Source organism: Phlebotomus papatasi, chromosome 1 (assembly GCF_024763615.1).
Source record: "Phlebotomus papatasi isolate M1 chromosome 1, Ppap_2.1, whole genome shotgun sequence".
In the NCBI taxonomy this organism is placed as follows: Eukaryota; Metazoa; Arthropoda; class Insecta; order Diptera; family Psychodidae; genus Phlebotomus; species Phlebotomus papatasi.
In genome coordinates this window covers 108,470,758-108,492,702 of record NC_077222.1, presented here as the reverse complement: position 1 = coordinate 108,492,702, position 21,945 = coordinate 108,470,758, and the positions used below count along the sequence as shown (strand labels likewise).

The 21,945-nt window shown below is 36.7% G+C and overlaps 1 protein-coding gene across 1 annotated transcript in view; it reads left to right on the top strand.

Annotated features, from left to right (window-relative positions):
• LOC129799141 (uncharacterized) overlaps positions 1 to 21,945 on the top strand; it is a 69,749-nt gene that overhangs the window by 36,905 nt on the left and 10,899 nt on the right. The window contains exons 2-4 of the mRNA XM_055842809.1: positions 15,622 to 15,720; positions 15,834 to 15,895; positions 19,976 to 20,054. Of these exons, the coding sequence (XP_055698784.1) occupies positions 15,622 to 15,720; positions 15,834 to 15,895; positions 19,976 to 20,054 (240 nt within the window). The remainder of the gene's footprint in view (positions 1 to 15,621; positions 15,721 to 15,833; positions 15,896 to 19,975; positions 20,055 to 21,945) is intronic.

Genomic DNA, 21,945 nt, shown 5'->3' with positions numbered 1-21,945 from the left:
ATTCGAAACTGAATTTGAATTCTTCGAACATCAACGACTTTTTGTGCAAATAGAGTTCCATTTACCTTTTATCCAAGACACTATTGGAGAATCAAACTCTACTTGTGATTGAACACAATAGGGATAAACTGTTGAAAATGATGATGATGCTATTGGTTATTTAAAAAAAAAAACCTGTGATTTTTTCACCATATAAACGTAGCTGTTGTGTTATAGTTTGCAACTAAGAGAATGAGAGTAAAACAAAAGTAAAGTAAAAGCGTGATGATAACAATACATAATCGTTGCAATTTCATTGTTTGCTAATAAATGTCTTTTGCGGTCAATGAGTATCAAGTAAGACATAACATGCCTTAACTTTGCATAATTAATTCTTTTTCCTATACTTCCATGTTCGTCTTTGTCCTATTGAACCTAATCTACACCATCCGAATGGCATTCTATTCTTCGATTGCAAATAATGTAGTTAAGACAATTTCTCAATTAAACCTCGTATGTGACTTCAATCCGACCACCTGTGATTTTAATCATCACCGAGTCCTAGAAAGGTTGTAGCAACTGTGCTCAAGACCGATACAAAGATATCCGATGAAATTGCTCAGATGAGGAGAGTCTAAAATGGAGAAAGGAAATGTAATATTTGAAGAGAACACTGTTTGGTCAATGGAGCCTTTACTGACCTTAAATTGAAAATGTGACACAAATTTGCATTAGTGATCAGCCTGCAGGTGGAAGTATCAGGAAATAATCACCTTAAATTGAAAATGTGACACAAATTTGCATTAGTGATCAGCCTGCAGGTGGAAGTATCAGGAAATAATCACCTGTAACAACAAATAGACACAATTTATTATCCTAAATGACTTCTATCCTGGCCGGAGGATCAAGCGGTTATCCTTGTGTCTTGAGTTTGCTGGTTTGGGGGAAATCCGGGAGTATGAATTTGCAGCAATCAACAACTTGCAGTATTCTGACTGCGTAGGAGAGTCTTTGCACGGGGAAAATTGTCCTTTCTTGGAGTTACCAACTCACTTCCAACTTTCCTCTTATCACTAACCACTTCACAAATGAATCAGACTAATTGTTGACTATTTATTTTATTAATTTAAATGAAAATTCACAAAAGTTGAGCAGATAAATTTTATTTGGTGCAAAATGTGGTTGACTTTTTATTTGAGAGTGAAAAAATCTTATTTTAAGAGACCCGGGAAACGGGACAAAATGACTTAACGAAACCACTCCGATGCGCACTGGTGGGGATGATACATTTGGCGCGCATCTCATTATGGCGCCAACACACTCCCGGGGGAAAAGCAGGGTAAATTCACTAATTGGCAACAAGTGGTTGATCTTCTTCTGGGACATTAATGGGTAGTTTCATAAGGTTCTGGATGGTCCTGTGGTATATCCCTTTTGATGTTTTGACTGACACCATACGAACCTTGCCATCCTTACCAGAGTGTACGTTGTGTATCACTCCGATGGGCCATGAAGTTTTGTCTGAAGTGTCTTCCAATAATGCCACCACATCTCCAGCCTTCAGGTTGATGGTACCCTCAGTCCACTTTGCCCGTCGATGTAGGGTCAAAAGATATTCTTTCTTCCATCGCTTAGCAAGGTCCTGGAAGATCTTCTGAGTAGTTTGCCACCTGTCAAGCCTGTTTCCTTCAAGGTAATTCCAGTCAATGAAATTAGTAGTTGGAGCCGATAACAAAAATTGTGCTGGGGTCAGGACTTTAGGTTCATCTGGAGTGGATGGAAGTATTGTTAAAGGGCGACTATTAAGTACTCCCTCAATTTGGCAAACCACAGTCATCAGTTCTTCAATTGTTAGTATTGTTGGCCCAATAACTCGGACAAAGTGATACTTAAAAGCCTTCACGGCGGCTTCCCAGAGTCCACCCCAATGCGGAGATCTTGGAGGGATGAATTTCCACTGGATACCCTGTCCGGAAGTGGCATCGATAACCTTGGTAACGTTGATAGGATTCTGAAGACGATTGATTTGGTTGGCAGCGCCCACAAAATTTGTTGCGTTGTCGGAAAACATTTTGGTGGGCGTACCCCGTCTAGCGGTGAATCTCCTCAAGCTGGCCAAAAAAGACTCCGTGCTGAGGTCACTGACCACCTCCAAGTGCACCGCCTTAGTGGCCATGCAAACATACACGGCTATGTATGCTTTCATCATCAATGCCTTCCTCAGTCGGTTAACTTTTATGGTGATAGGGCCGGCGAAGTCGACACCCGTGGACTCGAAAGGTCTGGTGAAATTTACTCTTTCTGTAGGTAGTTGTCCCATTTCTTGCTGACAAGGTCGTATTCTTTTCATTGTGCAAATGACACAGCTGTGGTAGACTCTTTGGAGAGAACGTTTTCCGAAAAGTGGCCAATACTTTTCTCTAATGGTAGAGAGCATGAGGGTTGGCCCAGCGTGTCCTAAACTGTGATGAGTGTAATATAAAAGGATTTTGGACAATTGCCCACCAGGCAGGATTATTGGTTTCTTGGTTACTTCTTGAATGTCCGCATTTGCAAGCCGTCCACCTGCTCTCATGACTCCGTCCGCGTCGAGAAAAACTCCTAAAAGGCGCAAGTGCTTGGTGACTGTCTTCTTCTTCGTATTGCCCTTCAAGATATGGATATCTCCTGGGAGTAGCTCATGCTGCTCGAGCTTGGCAAGACGAATTTCCGCCTGTGAGATTTCTTCGGCCTGCAAAGGTCCATCACGTCGTGTACCAGGATGATCGGAGCGACGTCCATATTTTATCGCAAAATTGTGAACAAATCGCAAGACCCAAGCCAGGACTCTTCTGATATAAGAAAAAGAATTAGACTTATGAAACAAGTACTCACGTGGCGTAGTCCAATTGACAGTAAGCGCAAGGATAGCCAGTTGTTTCTCAATCTCTGGTTCCTCATTCGGCCAATCCTCGGAGGGAGCCAGAAGCCATTTTGGACCGTTCCACCACTCTTTCGCACTCAGCAGCTGTTCGGCCGTAGCACCTCTGGATATAATGTCCGCAGGGTTTTGGTTTGACCGCACATATTTCCATGTATCTGAGGAAGTGTTTTCGAGAATGACTTTAACGCGATTCCTCACGAATACTTCGCGATTCTTTGGTGCACGTATTTGACAAATTACCGCCTTGGCGTCTGACCAGCAGTGATAGTCCGCACATTGATACGATTCACAAACCGCGTTCACAATTTTAGAGCCCAATTCCGCAGCACTGAGTTCAAGTTTTGGGATGGTAGCGAACTTCACGGGCGCTATACGCGATTTAGCGGTTAGAAGATGTACACTTCGGTTTTGCGAATAGTCCTCAGTGACTATATACACAGCCGCTCCGTATGCAGTTACACTAGCGTCCACGAACACGTGGACTTGCCATTTAGCCACTTGGGTGAACTCTGATACACTCCGCGGTACTTTGATGGTGGCGATGGCCTTAAGCGACTCCAAAAATGAATTCCACTGATTAATCAACTCGTTTGGTAGCTTCTTGTCCCAATCGCACTGCAACTTCCACAATTCTTGTAGGATAAGTTTCGCGTTTACGATAATGGGTCCAAGCAACCCCAATGGATCAAAAATTCGCGCAATCACGGAAAGCACCTCGCGTTTTGTAGGATGCACACTCACTTCACTTGACATTTTGAAACTAAGATGATCTTCGGTGTGATCCCAACATATGCCAAGTGCTTTGGACATTTCACCATCACTAGTGTTGAGAGAACTGCCGCTGACTTCCTTACTAGTGACTTCCTCGGAGAGATCAGGCACATTGGATGTCCACTTACATAGTTTAAGTCCAGCACATTTCATCAACTCTATCAACTGTTCTTTAATGGTCCTCAGTTCCTCAGGTGATTGAGCAGACATCAAGCAGTCATCTACGTAAAAACACTTCTCGGCGACCTCTTTGGCTTTCGGGTATTTATCACCGTCCTCAATGATGACCTGCTTGACCGAGCGAACAGCCAAAAAAGGGGAAGATGCAACTCCGAACACCAGCGTCCTGAAACGCCAATGCTCAATTTCCCCAGTATTGGAATTCCTTCTTAAAAATCGCAGAAAATCTCTATGCGGTGGATATACAAGAAATTGAAGATACATTTTGGTTATATCTCCTGTAGCCGCATATGGATATCGGCGAAATCTCCAGAGATTGACCACCAGAGGTGGTTGAATGACTGGGCCGATGAGCAAGGTGTCGTTGAGGCTTACTTGTGATTTGTTTTTGGAGCTGGCGTTATAGACTATGCGTAATTTAGTGGTTGAAGATTCCTCCTTGAATATTCCTCGGTAGGGCATATAGTACGCCTTACAAGGGATTTCAACATCTGGAACTCGTTCGATGATCCCAAGTTCATCGTACTCGTTGAAAACTTCTTCGAACTTCTCTGACATCCCAGGTGTTGTATTGATTGCTTTCTGGTGAAGATATAACTGTTTCTTGGCGTTTCCAATATTGGATTCTAATTCTGTGATCTGGTCATTGAATGGCAGGTGCACCATGAACTGGCCATTACTGAGTCTAGTGGTAGTCTCCTGATACATCTTTTCCGCAAGCTCGTCGTCCTGCTCTCGTTGTTGTTTAGCACCAGTGTATTCTTCAATTTCCCAGAACCGCCTCAACACGGTATCGATACTTTCAAGCGTGGTGAGGTAGCTTCTCAGCGTTCCAGCTTGATTTGGTGAAACCTCTCCCACGACCATCCATCCGAAAACACTATGTTTCAGTAGAGGCAGACCAGGACCCATTCTGATGGTTTGGTCCAGAACCAAATCCCAATAGTGGCGGCCTCCGATAAGCATGTCTATCGTTTGAGGGGTGTTCCATTGAGGATCCGCTAACACCAAATCTGTTGGGATTGGAAGCTTGGATGAGAGCTGGACTGATGGATGCAGTCCAGTGATTTTACTCTGCACAAAACAGTCCGTTTGGATAAGGTTGTCGGTATCTCTTGGGCCAAACCTCACCGAGACTTGGTATTTGGAGTGTGCTTCCTGAGCACCGATGCCTTCCAATCTGCAGTTAGACTGTTTTTTTGGGAATTTTAGAAGTTGGCAGATTCTCTCGGTAATTATGTTGGCTTGTGATCCTGAATCAAGGAGGGCTCTACACAAAATTTTTTCTCCTTTGGCATTTTCCACGCAAACCACAGCCGTAGCCAACAGGACATTAGGGAGTATTGGGGTCTCGCTCTGTGGCTGGGTGCCGGTACTACAGTGCAACTGCGTTCGAGTGGAGGTGCCGGGAATCGGATTATCTACTGGTGATGGTGCTGAATCAATAACTGGCATGGTATCAGTCGATGTGAGATGGGACGATGATGTAGCGTGGCCCAACTTAGGGTGAAAGTGAAAGTGTAGCCATGTGCTATGTTTCTCTCCGCAGTTCCTGCACACCGATGATTGACATTCATCTTCTGAGTGACCCGGATCCAAGCAATTGACACACAGTTTCGCATTTTTCACAAGCTCGTGGCGTTGGGTGTCGTTCATTCCTCGAAACTTGTAGCATTTCACTGTGCGATGATTTGTTTTCCCACACGAAGCACATTGATTGCCTGAGCAGGCGTCGAAAATACTTCCGGGGACCGATGTTGATGTCGATGTTAGGTTGGAAGATATTTTAGGTGGTTTAGCTTTCTCATACGTCTTAGCAGACGAATGCTTTCCGGGGTTGGCAATTTCCATTGTTTTGTATCGCTCATTCAAGAAGTCCATAAATAAAGTCCATGTTGGCACAGACTTATAGGTCTTTCTAGACCAGAGCATTCTGGTCTCTTCGTCCAACTTTTCTAGGGCTAAATAGATTAACCAAATATCTCTTTGCCCCATACCCATAGCGTCCAATGCCTGAATAGAACTGCTCAGTGTAACTTGGGCACGTCTTATAGATGCCGCCGAGGGATCGTGTATTTTAGGAGCGTTCATAAAAGATTTTATGTGACTAACAGCGATGCCCATCTTATCATCGTAACGGTCTACCAGCATGTCCCAAGCGACTCTGTAATTTATCGCAGCTGTGGGCAGATTTCCTATGATAGATTTAGCTTCTCCTGTTAATGAGGACTTCAGATAGTATAGTTTTTGAACATCAGCAAGAGCGTCATTCTTATCAATAATGGCTAGAAACAGATCTCTAAAACCCATCCAATCTGAATATTCTCCACTGAATTCCGGTATGGAGAGCTCTTTCAGTTTCAATTTCGAAGTCGGATCTTTTGATTTCGGACTCGAAGCTGTGAATGAGTGATTGTCCGATACCAAGAGATTGAGTGTAGCCTCGAATTTCTTCTGTTCTGCTTCCCGGTCCATTTTGTATTTTGCTTCTGCAACTCTTCGCTCCACTTCCTGCTGGACAAGCTGTTCATCCAACTTGTTGCTCAGCATCTCCACCATACCACGAATTGAGTCCGTCTCAGAAACCGGGGACTTCTTGGCCTCATCTCTCAGTGCAATGAGTTTGGTCTCTTGAACATCAAAATCGTCCAGATACAAATCCAAACTTTCCTGCTCCAACCTACGATCTTCCATATCATCAGTGAGTGAAATGATCTTGTCGGTGATGGACTCTAGATTGTTTCGAAGAGCTGGCATTAGGCTCAAATTATGTTCAATTTCCGAGATCGCAGATGACAGCTTCAGTAGTGATTTGTCTTTGTCATACTTCGCGATAATGTTCTTGATTCTGGTGAACTTTGAGCGGTAGCCACTGCGTGACGCTACCAGAGTCTGTTTCTCATCAGTCATTATATTGGAATGTTGTACAGCTTAACGAGCAGCGCGGTACTTTTTCCCACGAAGGACCAAGTGTTTGGTCAATGGAGCCTTTACTGACCTTAAATTGAAAATGTGACACAAATTTGCATTAGTGATCAGCCTGCAGGTGGAAGTATCAGGAAATAATCACCTTAAATTGAAAATGTGACACAAATTTGCATTAGTGATCAGCCTGCAGGTGGAAGTATCAGGAAATAATCACCTGTAACAACAAATAGACACAATTTATTATCCTAAATGACTTCTATCCGGCTCGAAGGACCAAGTGTTTGGTCAATGGAGCCTTTACTGACCTTAAATTGAAAATGTGACACAAATTTGCATTAGTGATCAGCCTGCAGGTGGAAGTATCAGGAAATAATCACCTTAAATTGAAAATGTGACACAAATTTGCATTAGTGATCAGCCTGCAGGTGGAAGTATCAGGAAATAATCACCTGTAACAACAAATAGACACAATTTATTATCCTAAATGACTTCTATCCTGGCCGGAGGATCAAGCGGTTATCCTTGTGTCTTGAGTTTGCTGGTTTGGGGGAAATCCGGGAGTATGAATTTGCAGCAATCAACAACTTGCAGTATTCTGACTGCGTAGGAGAGTCTTTGCACGGGGAAAATTGTCCTTTCTTGGAGTTACCAACTCACTTCCAACTTTCCTCTTATCACTAACCACTTCACAAATGAATCAGACTAATTGTTGACTATTTATTTTATTAATTTAAATGAAAATTCACAAAAGTTGAGCAGATAAATTTTATTTGGTGCAAAATGTGGTTGACTTTTTATTTGAGAGTGAAAAAATCTTATTTTAAGAGACCCGGGAAACGGGACAAAATGACTTAACGAAACCACTCCGATGCGCACTGGTGGGGATGATACATTTGGCGCGCATCTCATTATGGCGCCAACAAACACAAAGGCGTGCTTTTTTCTCCAATTTCTCTAATAAATGCTCAAAATAGAATTAATTTATTCTATCTTTGGTTTTGAAGAAAATTCTCTTAATGGGTGAAACACGATTCCGTGATGGGATAGATTAGTCTCTCAATTAACTTCACTTTTCCCCGCATTTACGCATACAGTGCACTATCTTAAGTCTTATTGTTCTGCATATCTCCACGACATGAACTTGACTTTTGTCTTTAATTACACGAGCGTGTAGAAAATTCACCTGATGCGACAGACGCATCATAAAAAAAGGAATGTTCTCACAATTTTCTCAAGTGGAATGTTTTTTGACATTCCATCTATCAATTGTTTGTGATGTAATTTAGAGAATTCTTTACTGTTAAAACTGTTTTTCTCTCCCCATCAAAATAGTCACAATGAATTTTTTTCTGGACAAATTGTCGGTTAATGCTGTTAATGTTGTGATTTTGACCTCAAAGGAGATAATCAATTGAAACTTCCACACAATGAGACATTTCATTCATTCAAAATCATCAACTTTTGAACATTTTCAAATTACCCAAAAAAAGAATCACTAGCTGTCACAAAACCACAGATCTAAATCAATTCTATAACTCAAGATCCGTTAGCCTTAACATTTCTTTCAAATTATTGTCTTTTTAATAATTTCTTTGAGTTCAATTTAATGAAGATAGAAGAGTTCTTAATTGAACTTCAGTTTTTAGTTCTTATTTTTTCTTTCAGAGATTTACTGTCTCTTGCTTTTCAAGCCACAATGCTGAATTATATGGATAAGTTGTGATTTACTTGTCAATCATAATCTCAATGTAACGTTGGTTTTTAAGAGCTTTTAATACAGGGCTGTTCATTCGTTCGACTGAAGTTTTACGTATGGTGTATGGTACCGTAGATGCGGGTAACTTTCCCTTCGAAAGTGACTGTCCCTCTGCTACCCGTAAAGTTTTCTTTAATTCTAGCATTTACGAATGGTCTTCACCGATCCGATCTACCGCATCCAATCCGATAAAGACCATCCTTAAGTGCTAGAATTAAAGATAACCTTACGAAGAACAAGTGGCAAAATCACTCCGCATACCAGCCACCCATGTATCTACGAATTTACTCTAGTCAGAGGCTCATCAAGCCTAATAAAAAGTGAAGATATTTTTCGCTTTTCCTTGTAAAAATTTTGCAGATATTGCACCGCGACTTAAACAAATTTGCTCGTAATTCTTGTATTATTTCGGCAAACATTATGAAATATATACTTTTAGATAGCTTTTAATGTGCGATTTCGAAATATATCAAACTGATAAGTCAATTTTTTTAGGAAAAAACTCGCCAATAGTCTTCAGTGCCTCTATGCAAAACCGTATGGAAAAATGAAATGTCGAGAGGCCCCTGACTCTAGTACTATGGACAATTATTTTTCTCCTCAACAGAAGTATACGATTGAATTTAAAAAAAACGAATTTTGTCAACAATTCTTCTTCCACATTGATGGGTTTAACTTTTTTTCAAACGCCCAGAGCTTTGGAAATTTAGATACTAATGCCTCCGGTACACCTTCTAGCTCAGTAGGGGAAAGTACTCTCCCTTCGAACATTTATGCCTTCGAATAATGTGAATTTCTTTTACTTTTCCAAAAGATTTCCACGTGATCGTCACATAATTATCAATAATTGATAATAAGCTAGCAAATATTATATTTAATAAAAATGTTTAAATCTTTTAGGAAAACTTCAAGAAAATTCACATTATTCGATGGAATGAACGTTCGAAGGGAGAGTACTTTCCCCTATATAATTTCATGAAATCAAAATTCGCGCTCCTTTCTGCCTTAAAAGATTTGCCTAAGTCTGTCTCACTCTTTCGGACTCAAAATTATGATAAACTAAATTTAATTTGATGCGATGTTTACAAAAAGAAGAAAAGTGCGAAAGAACAGCCATATGCAAAGCTATTAGGAAAGAAAGGGATGCGAATTTTGATTTTATGAAATTTTTCTGACGTAAAAGGTCTTGCTGAGCTATAAATACTTAAATACTCGATACAGGGATACTATCAGCATTATAAAATGCTACGGTGGATGACGAATAAAGATGAAGAAGCGTATTGAACGAAACCTGCGTCATAGCTGCATACCAATGATCCTTGGTTCCAAATATTCGAAAAGGACCTCTACCAATCTTGTTCAGTATAATAATAACATAACGAACATTCGAAGTTCGAACATTTAAACCGACGAGTTACACAAAAGTGAGTAAAGTCTATGAAAAGGACATTTATTTTAATAAAAGTGCAATTCAAACGATCTGCCATCCTGAAATTCCACAAAACTATTACACAAAAATTCACTTTTTGCAGCAAACGTTTTTACAATGTTCTTGAATCCTGACGATTAAAGTGTCAAGAATACCGAAATTCGAAATCGCAGAACAATCAGCGCTAAAGCGGTGAGTACATGAACTTGCACTTTAGGCTTCCGACAGATTTTCGAAAAGGTTTGGAGTGGCTTTGTCTCTTCGAAAGGTTATTACTGAGCGGAGCATATAAGATGCTTTAAAAATTCCAAAATGGACATCTCGAATTGCAAAAAGGACAAGCTTTCATTGATGTCCAAAAAAAGTTATGCTCGTAAAGGGTGAATGAGTTGGTTCGCTTGGCCGTTAGAGGCCAGTTGACGAAGATCAACTTCTCTGATTAGCAAAATTATCCAACTGTGCAAGCTGTGAACCTGAACAAGTAAGATGGTTTTGTGTATCTGAGGGAACTGTCATGCGATAATTTTGAGATGAAAATGACCAAAGGAAACTAAGGGCCATCATTGTTTTATGGTATGAACTTCCGTAATGGCAAATTATCGCATTCCTCTGACCAAGGGGTGAATAAGTGCCTCTCAGAGTGAACCGAGAGCGGCAATCGGCAAAATTGTATCGATCTGGAGATAAAAATCGGCATAATTTTGCTATAAAATCGACAGATCGACGCAATTTAGCCAAAAATCGACAGATTGGCAAGTTGAATATGCAATGTTCAATAACAAAAATCGGCAGATCGGCACGATTTTAGCGAAGAATCGGCGGACTTTAGTGTCATTATGAAGTATAGCGTTCGTTCAAACTCGTGTAATATAAATCTCCTAGACAAATTCAGTGGTAAATTTTAATGTACTGTACTGGAAACACTATTCTTGTAAACTTACTTATGGCAGACAGGCACGAGATTGACAGATCGGCACCCGGAACCGTGAGCGGCAAAGTTATATACCCCTTGCCTCTGACATTCTCGGACTGTGGCGTCAAAATTAAAACCAATCGGGTTAATATTATTATTAATACTAATCGGGAAATTGTCCTGGAAAGAGCTCTGAAGATACATGAAAAATCAGTTAGAAATAGTGGATGTTCCAACGAGCATTGAAATCATCACAGAAATCGCATGTCATTCAAGATTGGTTAAAACCAACGTTTCGTTACTGACATTGGGAAACCTGAAGGCCTTTCCCTAAGTTTCCAGATTAAATTACTCTTTTATCTACACGCAGAGTTCTTGTTTTATTTTTTTTTAATGTTATCTTGAGAAAGTGTGTAAAAGCAAGAAGCTGAGGGAAACAAGAGTATGTCAGAACATATTAGAAACCAATTTGTTAACAAGCTAATAACGAAAATCCATTCACACACTCGATAATGGTGAGAGTTTATTTGCTCAAAATCACTTAATTATCGCGATTAAGTAATTAATTACACGCTGAGACAATTACTCTCGGACGACATGTAATTTATCAGCACTTTATCACTTGCATTAATTAAGTAGAAAAGGTCTTCCTTGTGAAAGAGAGATATGCTGTAAATTGGCAACATTCTCAAATCCATTTCACCTCATTTCTAACACACTGAATTTCCTATATATAAAACATGCGAGAACTTATGATTGAAAATTCTATTTACCCAGCATGAAGGTAAATAGCTGCCCATAAGTTTGAGTCATAGAAGAGTTAAATTAGTGAATTAGTAAAACGTGCTGGAGCAATTATATGAATCATCTTTCCCTCTCTCTCGATGTAATAAATGAATTCGATCTCTTTAATGAAATCATTAAGTGGCATAAGAATGTCAGTAAGTTCTCGTATCTGCTCTTCATCTCAAAAGGGAAAGATTAATTAAAATTCAAGTTGAAATAATCTCAAATGATCAAACACTTTGAACATGTCGATCATAAAGTTTTACATGGACTTAAGTCGATTAACATCAATCTTATGATATTGATATTATTCTGTATATTAAATAAAATAAATATTCACTTTATATAATGTTTTTGGAATAATTGTGTGGTTGTCCGAACTATAAAATGGACTGTCCGGAATTACACGCTGTCCGGAATTAAAAGTTTTGCTTAATTTTTCTAAAAATTCTGCATATTTTTCTGACTTACGCCCCTGTAATACTGTATGAGCGATATGACTGTACAACTATCTCAATATATTAATAGGTATTGGGATGAAGGAACAATTAAGAATGAGAACGTCATATATTGTGTCATAGAAATTGTGAAGTTGGAAGTACACAATTTACAATCTCTCCATTAATCATCCGACACAGAAAAACATTAGAGAGTGTTTATTATGTTTGTATGGCTGTGAAGTTGAGATTCTTTTTTTTTACCTTCATCATCCTCATCTACCAAAGTGCTTCCGACATTCTATACGTGATCTTTCTTCACCTTCTTTCTCTTCTTCTAGTTCGTCAATTTTCTTGATATCTATTGCTACCATTGTTGAGATAGAAAGTTAGGCGCGCTTTTTTATCATCAAGAAATTCCAATGCAAGCGTCACTAACAAAATTCGGCATGTCAATCCATGGGATTGTTAGCAAAAATTATCCCATTTGAGGAGAAAATGACCCATGATTGAGAGAACATCAAAAGCATGAACACAATATGTTTTAGCCACGCTTTTTTCGCATAGCGGAAGATGGGGCTATATTAGTCGTAAGGGCCAATTAAGCCACTGGATTATTTTTTACTCAGGTGAAAAATAGGCACATGATTAAACTACTATATAATTAAAGAGTTTTGTTGGACTACATAAGTAATAGAATAATAGTGAATCTACAACTTATATTTTAGATTCTATAAGCACTCACAAAAATGGCCCAAACACCTAAATTCTTGTGAGTGAACATTCTCATTTTATACTGACCTAGACAAATTCTTCATTAACTTTCAGTCCTATATTTACATGTCTGTTGTTTTTTTTTTTAATTTATTTTTGGTTTTTGTGGAAGGTATGATAAACTTTGAAAGTCAAGGGAGAGACATCTTGGTCAGAAATAGTGTTCTTGAAATTCTTTAAAATAAACCGTAACTATCATCATTTCCTTGAACCGCTTATCCCTACTGGGATCACGGGCTAGGACACCCAGGATCCTCCGGCACTTCAGGAAGATATTAGGGTTCAATCTCAAGGTACTCCTAGGCAAGATCCTGAATTTAATTCAGTCAACTTGGCCTAGGTCTGCCCCGAGGTTGATGCCCCTTCGTAAAAGCTTGCACAGTCGGCTACGTTTCTCATTCGATCTCAAGTCATTCAGCTGGAAAATTTAGCAGTAAAGATTTATTCCAAACTGTCATACACTGAGGACTTAGGATCATCGATTAGACGTTATTGGTATAAATTTGCTTTAGCTGATCCTTTACTGCCAAATTAAACAGGCTAAATATTCTCGAGCATCAGCCTGCGTACGGTACCGCTCGGAGATACCTCCTCTCGGTAGCTTATACTCGCGATCTTAGTTTTTGGTCATTACTATTGTCTTTGGATTTAAGTAGTCCCGTAAAGACTCAGTTTTCTTTATTGTATCCTTTATGGCGCTGCGATCGTTTTTCTGCAGACATATTTTTTGCCCCTTCACTTATACGATATTTCAGAATACAAATTAAAGTGAGTTGCCTCGACAAACGAAGTGTCAGCGGGGTGGCGTCCGCTGAAGAAAAATTCGTCTCTATGTCGCTCCGTATGAGGATTTGTGGAGGGGTCATACGCCTCCACAATTCAGCTTAAGTTCAATGCTCAAATAGTTGTATATTGTGTGTTGGATTAACACTTGTGAACACTCAACAGTAAGTGTTAATGTGTCACTTAACTATTTATCAATTTCGGAGCAAAATTTCATCTCGACTGAAGTATATGATAAAATGTTTTCCATTTAAAAATGTCCTTCAGTCAAGATCGTTTTCGTTTGGCAAAATTTATATGGAATATCTCATAAAATATGTTTGAGAGTGTTTCATAACAAGGCGTCTAGAGTGTTTCCTGTAGAAAGTATATCATGTAAAAAAAACAACAAAAAATGTTGCTTCGACGATTTAGATGATGTGAAAAAGACTTTGTAAGACTTGCGGAAAGGCAAGGATCTATGAGAATCCAAGTTACCCAAGGCTATGACTATATTTCAATTCATTTTAAAATGTATTTTAAGAATGATTTTAGAGAAAACAAAGACGCTAAACTATCCACAAGGTTGAAAACAATACTCCTTAAAAAGAAGTATCAAAAAAAATTAATTTGTATATTAAAACTATTACATTTCGACTTTAAGACTTTACGGATTGCATGCAACTGTGCCGAAATTTGGTACACTTACCCTAAATAGAATTACAGCCTTAATTTTCTTTGTTAAATGATTTAAAGTGCAGACGATATCAATTTGCTTTAATTTAACTCTAATTTTGGGCAAAATCTACGAATAGACGTTGATAATTTTATTTAAATTTACTCTATTTCACGTCCAACTTTAGAAAATGACAGATCATCCACACATTTATCTTTATACAGCCGAGTTCCTAAAATATAAATTTTTGGGGGGTATAGATGACATCTCTATCATCAAATGCCAACAAAATTTTCAAAAACACGTAACAGAATTCATGTAAAATGCACTTAACCTGAATTAAGAAAAATAACTTTAGAGAATACAGTAGACTCTCGCTTATCCGTGAGAGCGGAACCAAAATGTCATACGGATTTTGAGAGTGATACCCATCAAATTGTTTGAAATCCAACGATTTTTTTGTTTACATTGAAAATTTATGGAGTGAATCCTAGCCTGACTGAATCCGACAATCTCTCTAAACATGCGTACTGTCCAAAAATGTTACAGTGAGTAAGAATTACAGTAGATAGAGCACATTTGCTTAACAAAAAAACCCAAATCGGGAACAATGTGTCATCAAAATTTTGAAAATTCAACTGCCTCACGGATTTTTTTATGTCACCCGGAAAAAGAGTCCACGGATAAGCGAGAGTCTACTGTAATATAATGGAAACTCCAGTAAAATTACTTCTAATTCAGACTCTACGCGAAAGTTTCTTAAAATAACCTCAAAAATTACATTTTGAATTCAACCGCTGTTTATATTTAAGGAACTGACTATACTACTTCGTACACAGAGAGAAATCCGAAAAAGTTAAAATAACATTCCGGAAATCTTTATTTTACCCTGCAGTATTGACCCGAAATCGGTGTAAATATTATGCTTTTTAGGTGTATTGGGGGTTAAAGTTACCCTTTTTCATGTTAATTTTACCCTTAAAAAGGTGTAAAATTAACATTAAAAAATTGTGATATTTTACACCTAAAATGTGTTAAAGTTATGAGCAAAAAAAGTTAATCACACACCCGTTTTTTTCTCAGTGTATGAATATTCAACTGATAGACTTTTGTTCCGACTTGTCATTAAACTTTTAAAAAATGTTCTAGAGTTGAAATGAAGATTCCCCATAGAAATAGTCCCATACTCCCCTATCATCAGTTCTCACCTCAAGCCCTGACATAAAAGAAATCCATCAAAGTGCAAATTGGACGGGTGAACGATTGTGAAGAAAATGAAAATTTATTTCTTTTTTGTCTCTCTATAGCAAAAACCACCAGTTACGGGAACTGCCAAACCGACCAAGTACCACTATTATCCACATAATCAGCATATTTATCTTCTGCCCGAGTGCGCCATTCAACAGGTAAAATATCACACTGTAGATGTATGCTAAAGAAATTAATCCAATTACACATGTGATTTATTGGCATGCCTCTTTTTGTACCTCTCTCAAACCATCATTATTTCACCTTATAGGTTTGCAATGCGGTCTACGTACGACTTAATTACACCCAACCCCTCTGCGCGTGTCCATCCAGGTAAGTAATCGACTCCAAATACCATAAGTTCAATCAGTCAGGATTTTGAAATTGATGCTCAACTTTTTGCATAGATAGAGATCAAATGATAAAATCTACTCGCATTTTTAAAACGTTTTTTATGCTATTCTTGCAAACATTATTTGGTGAAATTTTCTTTCGCTTTTCTTATGCAAAAAAATTAATAAGATCTTCAATTAAATAAAAGATTCACTTTTCTGCAAAAAAAACTTATGCAAAAAACTGCATTAGTTTTTCACAATAGGGGAGTGTAGAGCACTTGCACGCAGCCCAACTTTTTTTCACTAATTTTTTGCTAAATAAATTAATATGAACCATGATCAAAATAATTACGCCTCTCTTCTCGCGTTTCTCTCTGCTATTCAAAAATAAAGCATAATTTCTAACTTAATAATCGATCATTCTAAAAAAAGTATATTATCTTCAGTCATGCATGCGTAAAACTACCCCACCCTCCTCTATCGAAAACTTTTACTGATGAACCGCGTGTGCACGTAAAATTTTTATAAGCACAATGTGTGTATGTTCTTCAATTAAGAAACATGCACTTCTTATGCTCGCAAAGTGCAATTACTCCCATAAATTCAGGGATAAGCATCTTCAAGATATTCAAGCGGAACTTGCGGTGAAGAAAAAAAAAAGAATTAAACTTTTAAAGTAGCGAAGAAAGTGATTTTAAAATGCAACTGTTAAAAGATTGTTGCACTTCAAGTCATGTTACTTGTTCTACAAAACCTTTTCTGGATGATTGTTATCTGCAATCTTAGCAGAGCATCAGTAAAGTTTAACTTAGAAATGCATTTTCTTAACATTTGCCTAATTATTTAATTAAGGCTAGAAAAATGCATTATCCCATTGAACTTTTATCATATAACATATAATTTTTATGATGGTGACACCATAATTTATATTAATTCAGGCAATAATTTATTATTCCTGTCGATTCGATTATTCCTGTTAAGAACCTGAGAACAATTATGGTTTGTATATTGTCTAACACAGAACATTTGAAAGGCTTTTTACATTAAGAAATTAAAAGGCATGATTTTTGAACGCTAAGAAACAAATTCTACACTGAGAAAAAAAGGGGGTGCGATTAACTTTTTTTCCTCGTAACTTTAACACTTTTTAGGTGTAAAAATATATCAACATTTTTAATGTTAATTTCACACCTTTTTAAATGTAAAATGAACATGAAAAACGGTAACTTTAACCCCTAATACACCTAAAAAGCATAATATTTACACCGATTTCGGATCAATAATGCAGGGTAAAATTAACATTTCCAGAATGTTATTTTAACTTTTTCGGATTTCTCTCAGTGTACCAATTACTTCGAAAATATTCACAATTTTTATTTATTTTTTTAAATTATGATAATTTTTACAGCTTAGAAGAGTACGATTTAGCATCCTGAAGAAAAGTTAAATATTAAGAAAATAAACTCTCTGAATTTGAGTCATAGATCCAGTCAATATTAGAATCTTGGAAAGACTGGGTTCAAAAATTTGCTATTCTAGAGAAATTTCTAATTTCATAATTTACAAATTAAAAAGTAAAATAAATTGATATCTTTTCCAATGCTTATAATGTTTATAGAAAAAAGCAGGTTTCCTAAACCCCTTTCAAAGCATTTTTGTGTTAAGAAAGCAAATTTTGAGCTTTAAAAAATTCAAGTTTAATTTTGGTGTTTCTAACCAAAATATTGTACGATTTTTAAAGGTTATGCATAACATAACCTTACATTCCATTATATAACCCAGTTTAGCATTTCTCAGTGATAGAAGTTTTAAATATTTACTCTAGAGTAATTTATTTATAACAAACTTAAACATTCAGAAGCTGAATAAAAATATTTATTGAACTTTTAAGCCAAAACTTGTTACATAACCTCAATTTTGAGATTAATTTCAAGTTTATCCATATGTACCATTCGTAAAGATATTTTCAAAACTTTTTACTGGAGAGAGAGAGGTGAATAAATATAGATTTCATTCATTCTGACTAAAATGTGACAACCATTTTCACAAAATCAATGATGATGGACTGGCACAATATATTTTGAGAGAGACTTTCCGGTGTTCGCCAGTGAGAAAGGTCACCCTAAGATGAAAACACTTTTTTCGTCTTGCCCAGAGCTTTCGGTCCGAGTAATTACGAGAACATTACTTAGTCGACCACTGAAGAAGGTCCACATCGGGACCGAAAGCTCTGGGCAAGACGAAAGAAGTGTTTTCATCTTAGGGTGACCTTTTGCACTGGCGAACACCGAAAAGTGCCTCCACTGAGAGAAATCCGAAAAAGTTAAAATAACATTCTGGAAATGTTAATTTTACCCTGCAGTATTGATCCGAAATCTGTGTAAATATTACACTTTTTAGGTGTATTGAGGGTTAAAGTTACCCTTTTTCATGTTAATTTTATCCTTAAAAGGTGTAAAATTAATATTAAAAAATGTTGATATATTTTTACACCTAAAAAGTGTTCAAGTTATGAGGAAAAAAAGTTAATCGCACCCTCTTTTTTTCTCAATGTCTCAAATTTTCACAAAAACAAAACTTACAGTGTGTTGGACACAAAATTTTCTGCAATTTTACAATTTATTTATTCATCCATGCCCAAACACAATTACAGTAATACATCCCATAAAATAATATAGTACTATTTTAGAACACTCCCGTTCTCTAATAGAGGCACTAATTAAAGCATTTTCATTAATGGTTCATTGGTAATAATTCAAATAACTAGCAATAAACATCAAAATATTTTGCATAATGGAGAATCTTGTATCTTGTACTTATTTAACAAATTAAGGTCAAAATATTTAAAATGAACATTTCACTGCAAAATATGCAAGTTGATTGATCTATTAAAAGCCCTTCTAAGTTGTGTTATTTTAATTATTTTGAATAGAAGATACAGAAGAAATGTTAGATTTCTCTAAATAATCAAATAATTTTAAGTGCTGTCATTACCCTATCAGGTGTTTTGATCTCGAAAGTGAGGTTAGAATTAAAAGAATTTTAAAGTATAAAAAAAGAAATCTGATCCTATATTTTCCAAAATATAAAATAACATCGCGTTTTAATATACTTTTTGTGGTTTTTCTAATTTGATCAATGAAAAAGAGGCTATTCTGGTGATAAAATGCGAAATTGAAGTGCCGTCATTAGGCTCTTTGACATAAAAAGTGAGGATAGAAGAAGAATTTTGAATTAAGAAAATAAATCGTATCCAAAATATGAAATAGCCTCGCATTCTAAAATATTTATCAAGTTTTTATACTTGTATTAATAAATTAGAGGCTATTTTAGTCACGTAATGGACATGAAAAAAACTTAGGTTAATTATAGGTTAGGTCAAAAGGCAAAAGTTCTATGGCAAGAAGATGACTTGGAAGATGATTTTCTGCGGTAATTGTTAAAAATCCCAGTCGTATGATTAACCCATTCAGTCAATGTACCAGAAATACTTGAGATAGAATGATCATATTTTGGAAATATATTCCCCTTCAGATTAATAGATGATTTTTCTGAAAAGAAAATTTTTTTATCTATTATGGGGGCGTGGGGAGCCACCCTAAAACACGCATCTTAACGGTCACTGAATTTAAATTCTGTGCATTAAATCATTACAAACTCTATTGCTTTAGATAGAGTAACTATCCAAGAACACTAATTGGGAACTAGAATTCAAATCAGGAAAGAGGAAAGAGGCCAATTTTAACAAATTCGACGGGATGTCGTATTTTCCGTCCGCCATTTTGAGCAAAAATTTTGCATGACCTTCCGCGAAGCAAGAAAATAATAACAAAATGTATTTTTATTTCTGTCGAACTATTTTTCTCAAGTAATTGAATAACTAACATTACTAAAAATCTATTCCCGACAGCAATTCGGATAAAAATTGCCCAGAAATAAATTATCAAAAATCACTCAATTTGCGTATGATGTATAATACCATGGTAAGGAATGGGTTAAATTTCAGGTTGATGTAATTTTCTATGTTGACTATTCAAAAAATTTTATCTAAAGAATGTGTCTATCATCTCTTCAACAGATACCGAGATCCATGCTCAGCCAGCCTAAATGAAGATGACCTGCACACGACCAAATTGATTGGTGACAGAAGTAAAAAGGTAATAAATTTAATGTTAATAAATACCTCAAAGTGACAAAAAGCAACCATAAAAAGAATCGTCTAACACGTTTAAAAGGCACGACTCTTCGGCACATTTACCAAGTGAATTTAGTTAGGAAGATTTCTCGCTCTCTCGAGAAAATTTCACAGAATGATTAGAAAATGCAAATTTCACAAATTGTATTGTCTCGCACAATTGCTATAATACTTTCCCCCTATATCCATCAAAATCGACATTATCAAACAATAAGAGAAGAAAAAAAATACTCCAAGTGAATTTTCATGCGGAAATTGCGAAAAGAAAATCTATGTGGATTATCGGTTAATTTTGCCAAGGGAAAACAACTATTTTTTTCTAACACTATAGAAGAAAGTTGTTTTGTTTTTTGTTTTTCTTAATCTCAAAGGTGCAAAGAAATGTTACTATTGGAAACAATTAATAATAAATTTTAATTGCTCTTTGAGAAATTGCTAAATTGAAAGTGATTCTTTACAAATCTTTCAAAGATCATTAGAGGTACATCTTCATCTTCTCTTTTAGCGAGTCTAAAAGAAGAAAAAAATCACAAATGAACCCATATAAGATCTTGCCGAAGAAGTACCATAAAATTACTTTTAATTATTCTTAATAGCTCAAGCTTTAGTAACTTGTAAATTAGCAAAAAAAGAAAAATGTGACACACTCTTCCTGGCCCAGAGAGAGTATACAAAAGCTTTTTTTCAAAAAGTAAAATCCGTCGTGAAATTGAGAAATTTTTGTTGAAGAATTTAATGTCTTCATACCTGGCGTTACTTATGACCCCGTGTGTTTCGTATTCTCTCAAGGTGAAAATGAGGAAAATTAATGTATTGCAATTTTTGCGTTGGTTTTTCCGTTATAAAAGAAACTCTCTTTGAGAAGTGCACTTGTGAAAAATTCTTCAATCATATGGCAAAAGATGTTATATAGGAGTGAAGAGAGAAAAAGTATTGAAGGTTATAGAAATTATGAGCATTAGCATATATGAGCATAAACATCTTTTTCCTACTTTGCAACAAACATCGCACATGGTGTTGGCTTTTTATCCCACCGCATTCTGCTAGCTCTTTTGTGGTTTTAGAGATATTTTATATTTCTTTGGCTCCACTGATTCACCACATGACCCACAATATCAAGATACCAAGAAGCCCAATACAAGAGATTCATATCGCATTAACATAATTCACGCTGCACATAATTATTAATAATCAATCAATGATGGGGGCCTCGAAATTGAAGAAAAGATTTCCCAATATGTATAAGTCCCTTTGCCTGGGAAGAACTTTGTGCTCAAAATCTAAAACTATACAATTATGCTTAAACCGAGAGTGTTTTTCGAAATTCAATCACGCCGTTGTATTCCTCATTTCAAAGCGAACTTTCATTGATAATCACACGATTACATCTGCATGGTAAAATACGCAAATTCATATACATTTTTAATACATTTGTAATTTATGTCGTGTAACAAAATTGCGCTTTATATTTTATTCATCTGGCCCAAGTGACAAATAAGGGTAGTAAATTTAAAAAAATATAGACATTAAAAAAATATCTTAAAAAAAACTGCCTTCAACGGAATAACATATTTCTAAGGGAAAACGTGCTATCTTCGGACGGCTCAAGCTTCAAACAAATCATTTTACTGTTTGAAAAAGATATCGTCTTCCGTTCTTCGCCGACCCCCCCCCCCCATAAGTCAACATTATCTAGGACAGTCTTTTTTTCATTTTTCACCCCACCCCCTCCTACTTCGACAAACCCATGTTTTTTGGTTTTTTTCGAAAACGGCTCCTACGATTTTTTTCATTTTCGGATATGTTTTAGAGGTAATGAGCACTAATGACTCAAATGGTAGAGCACTCGCTCT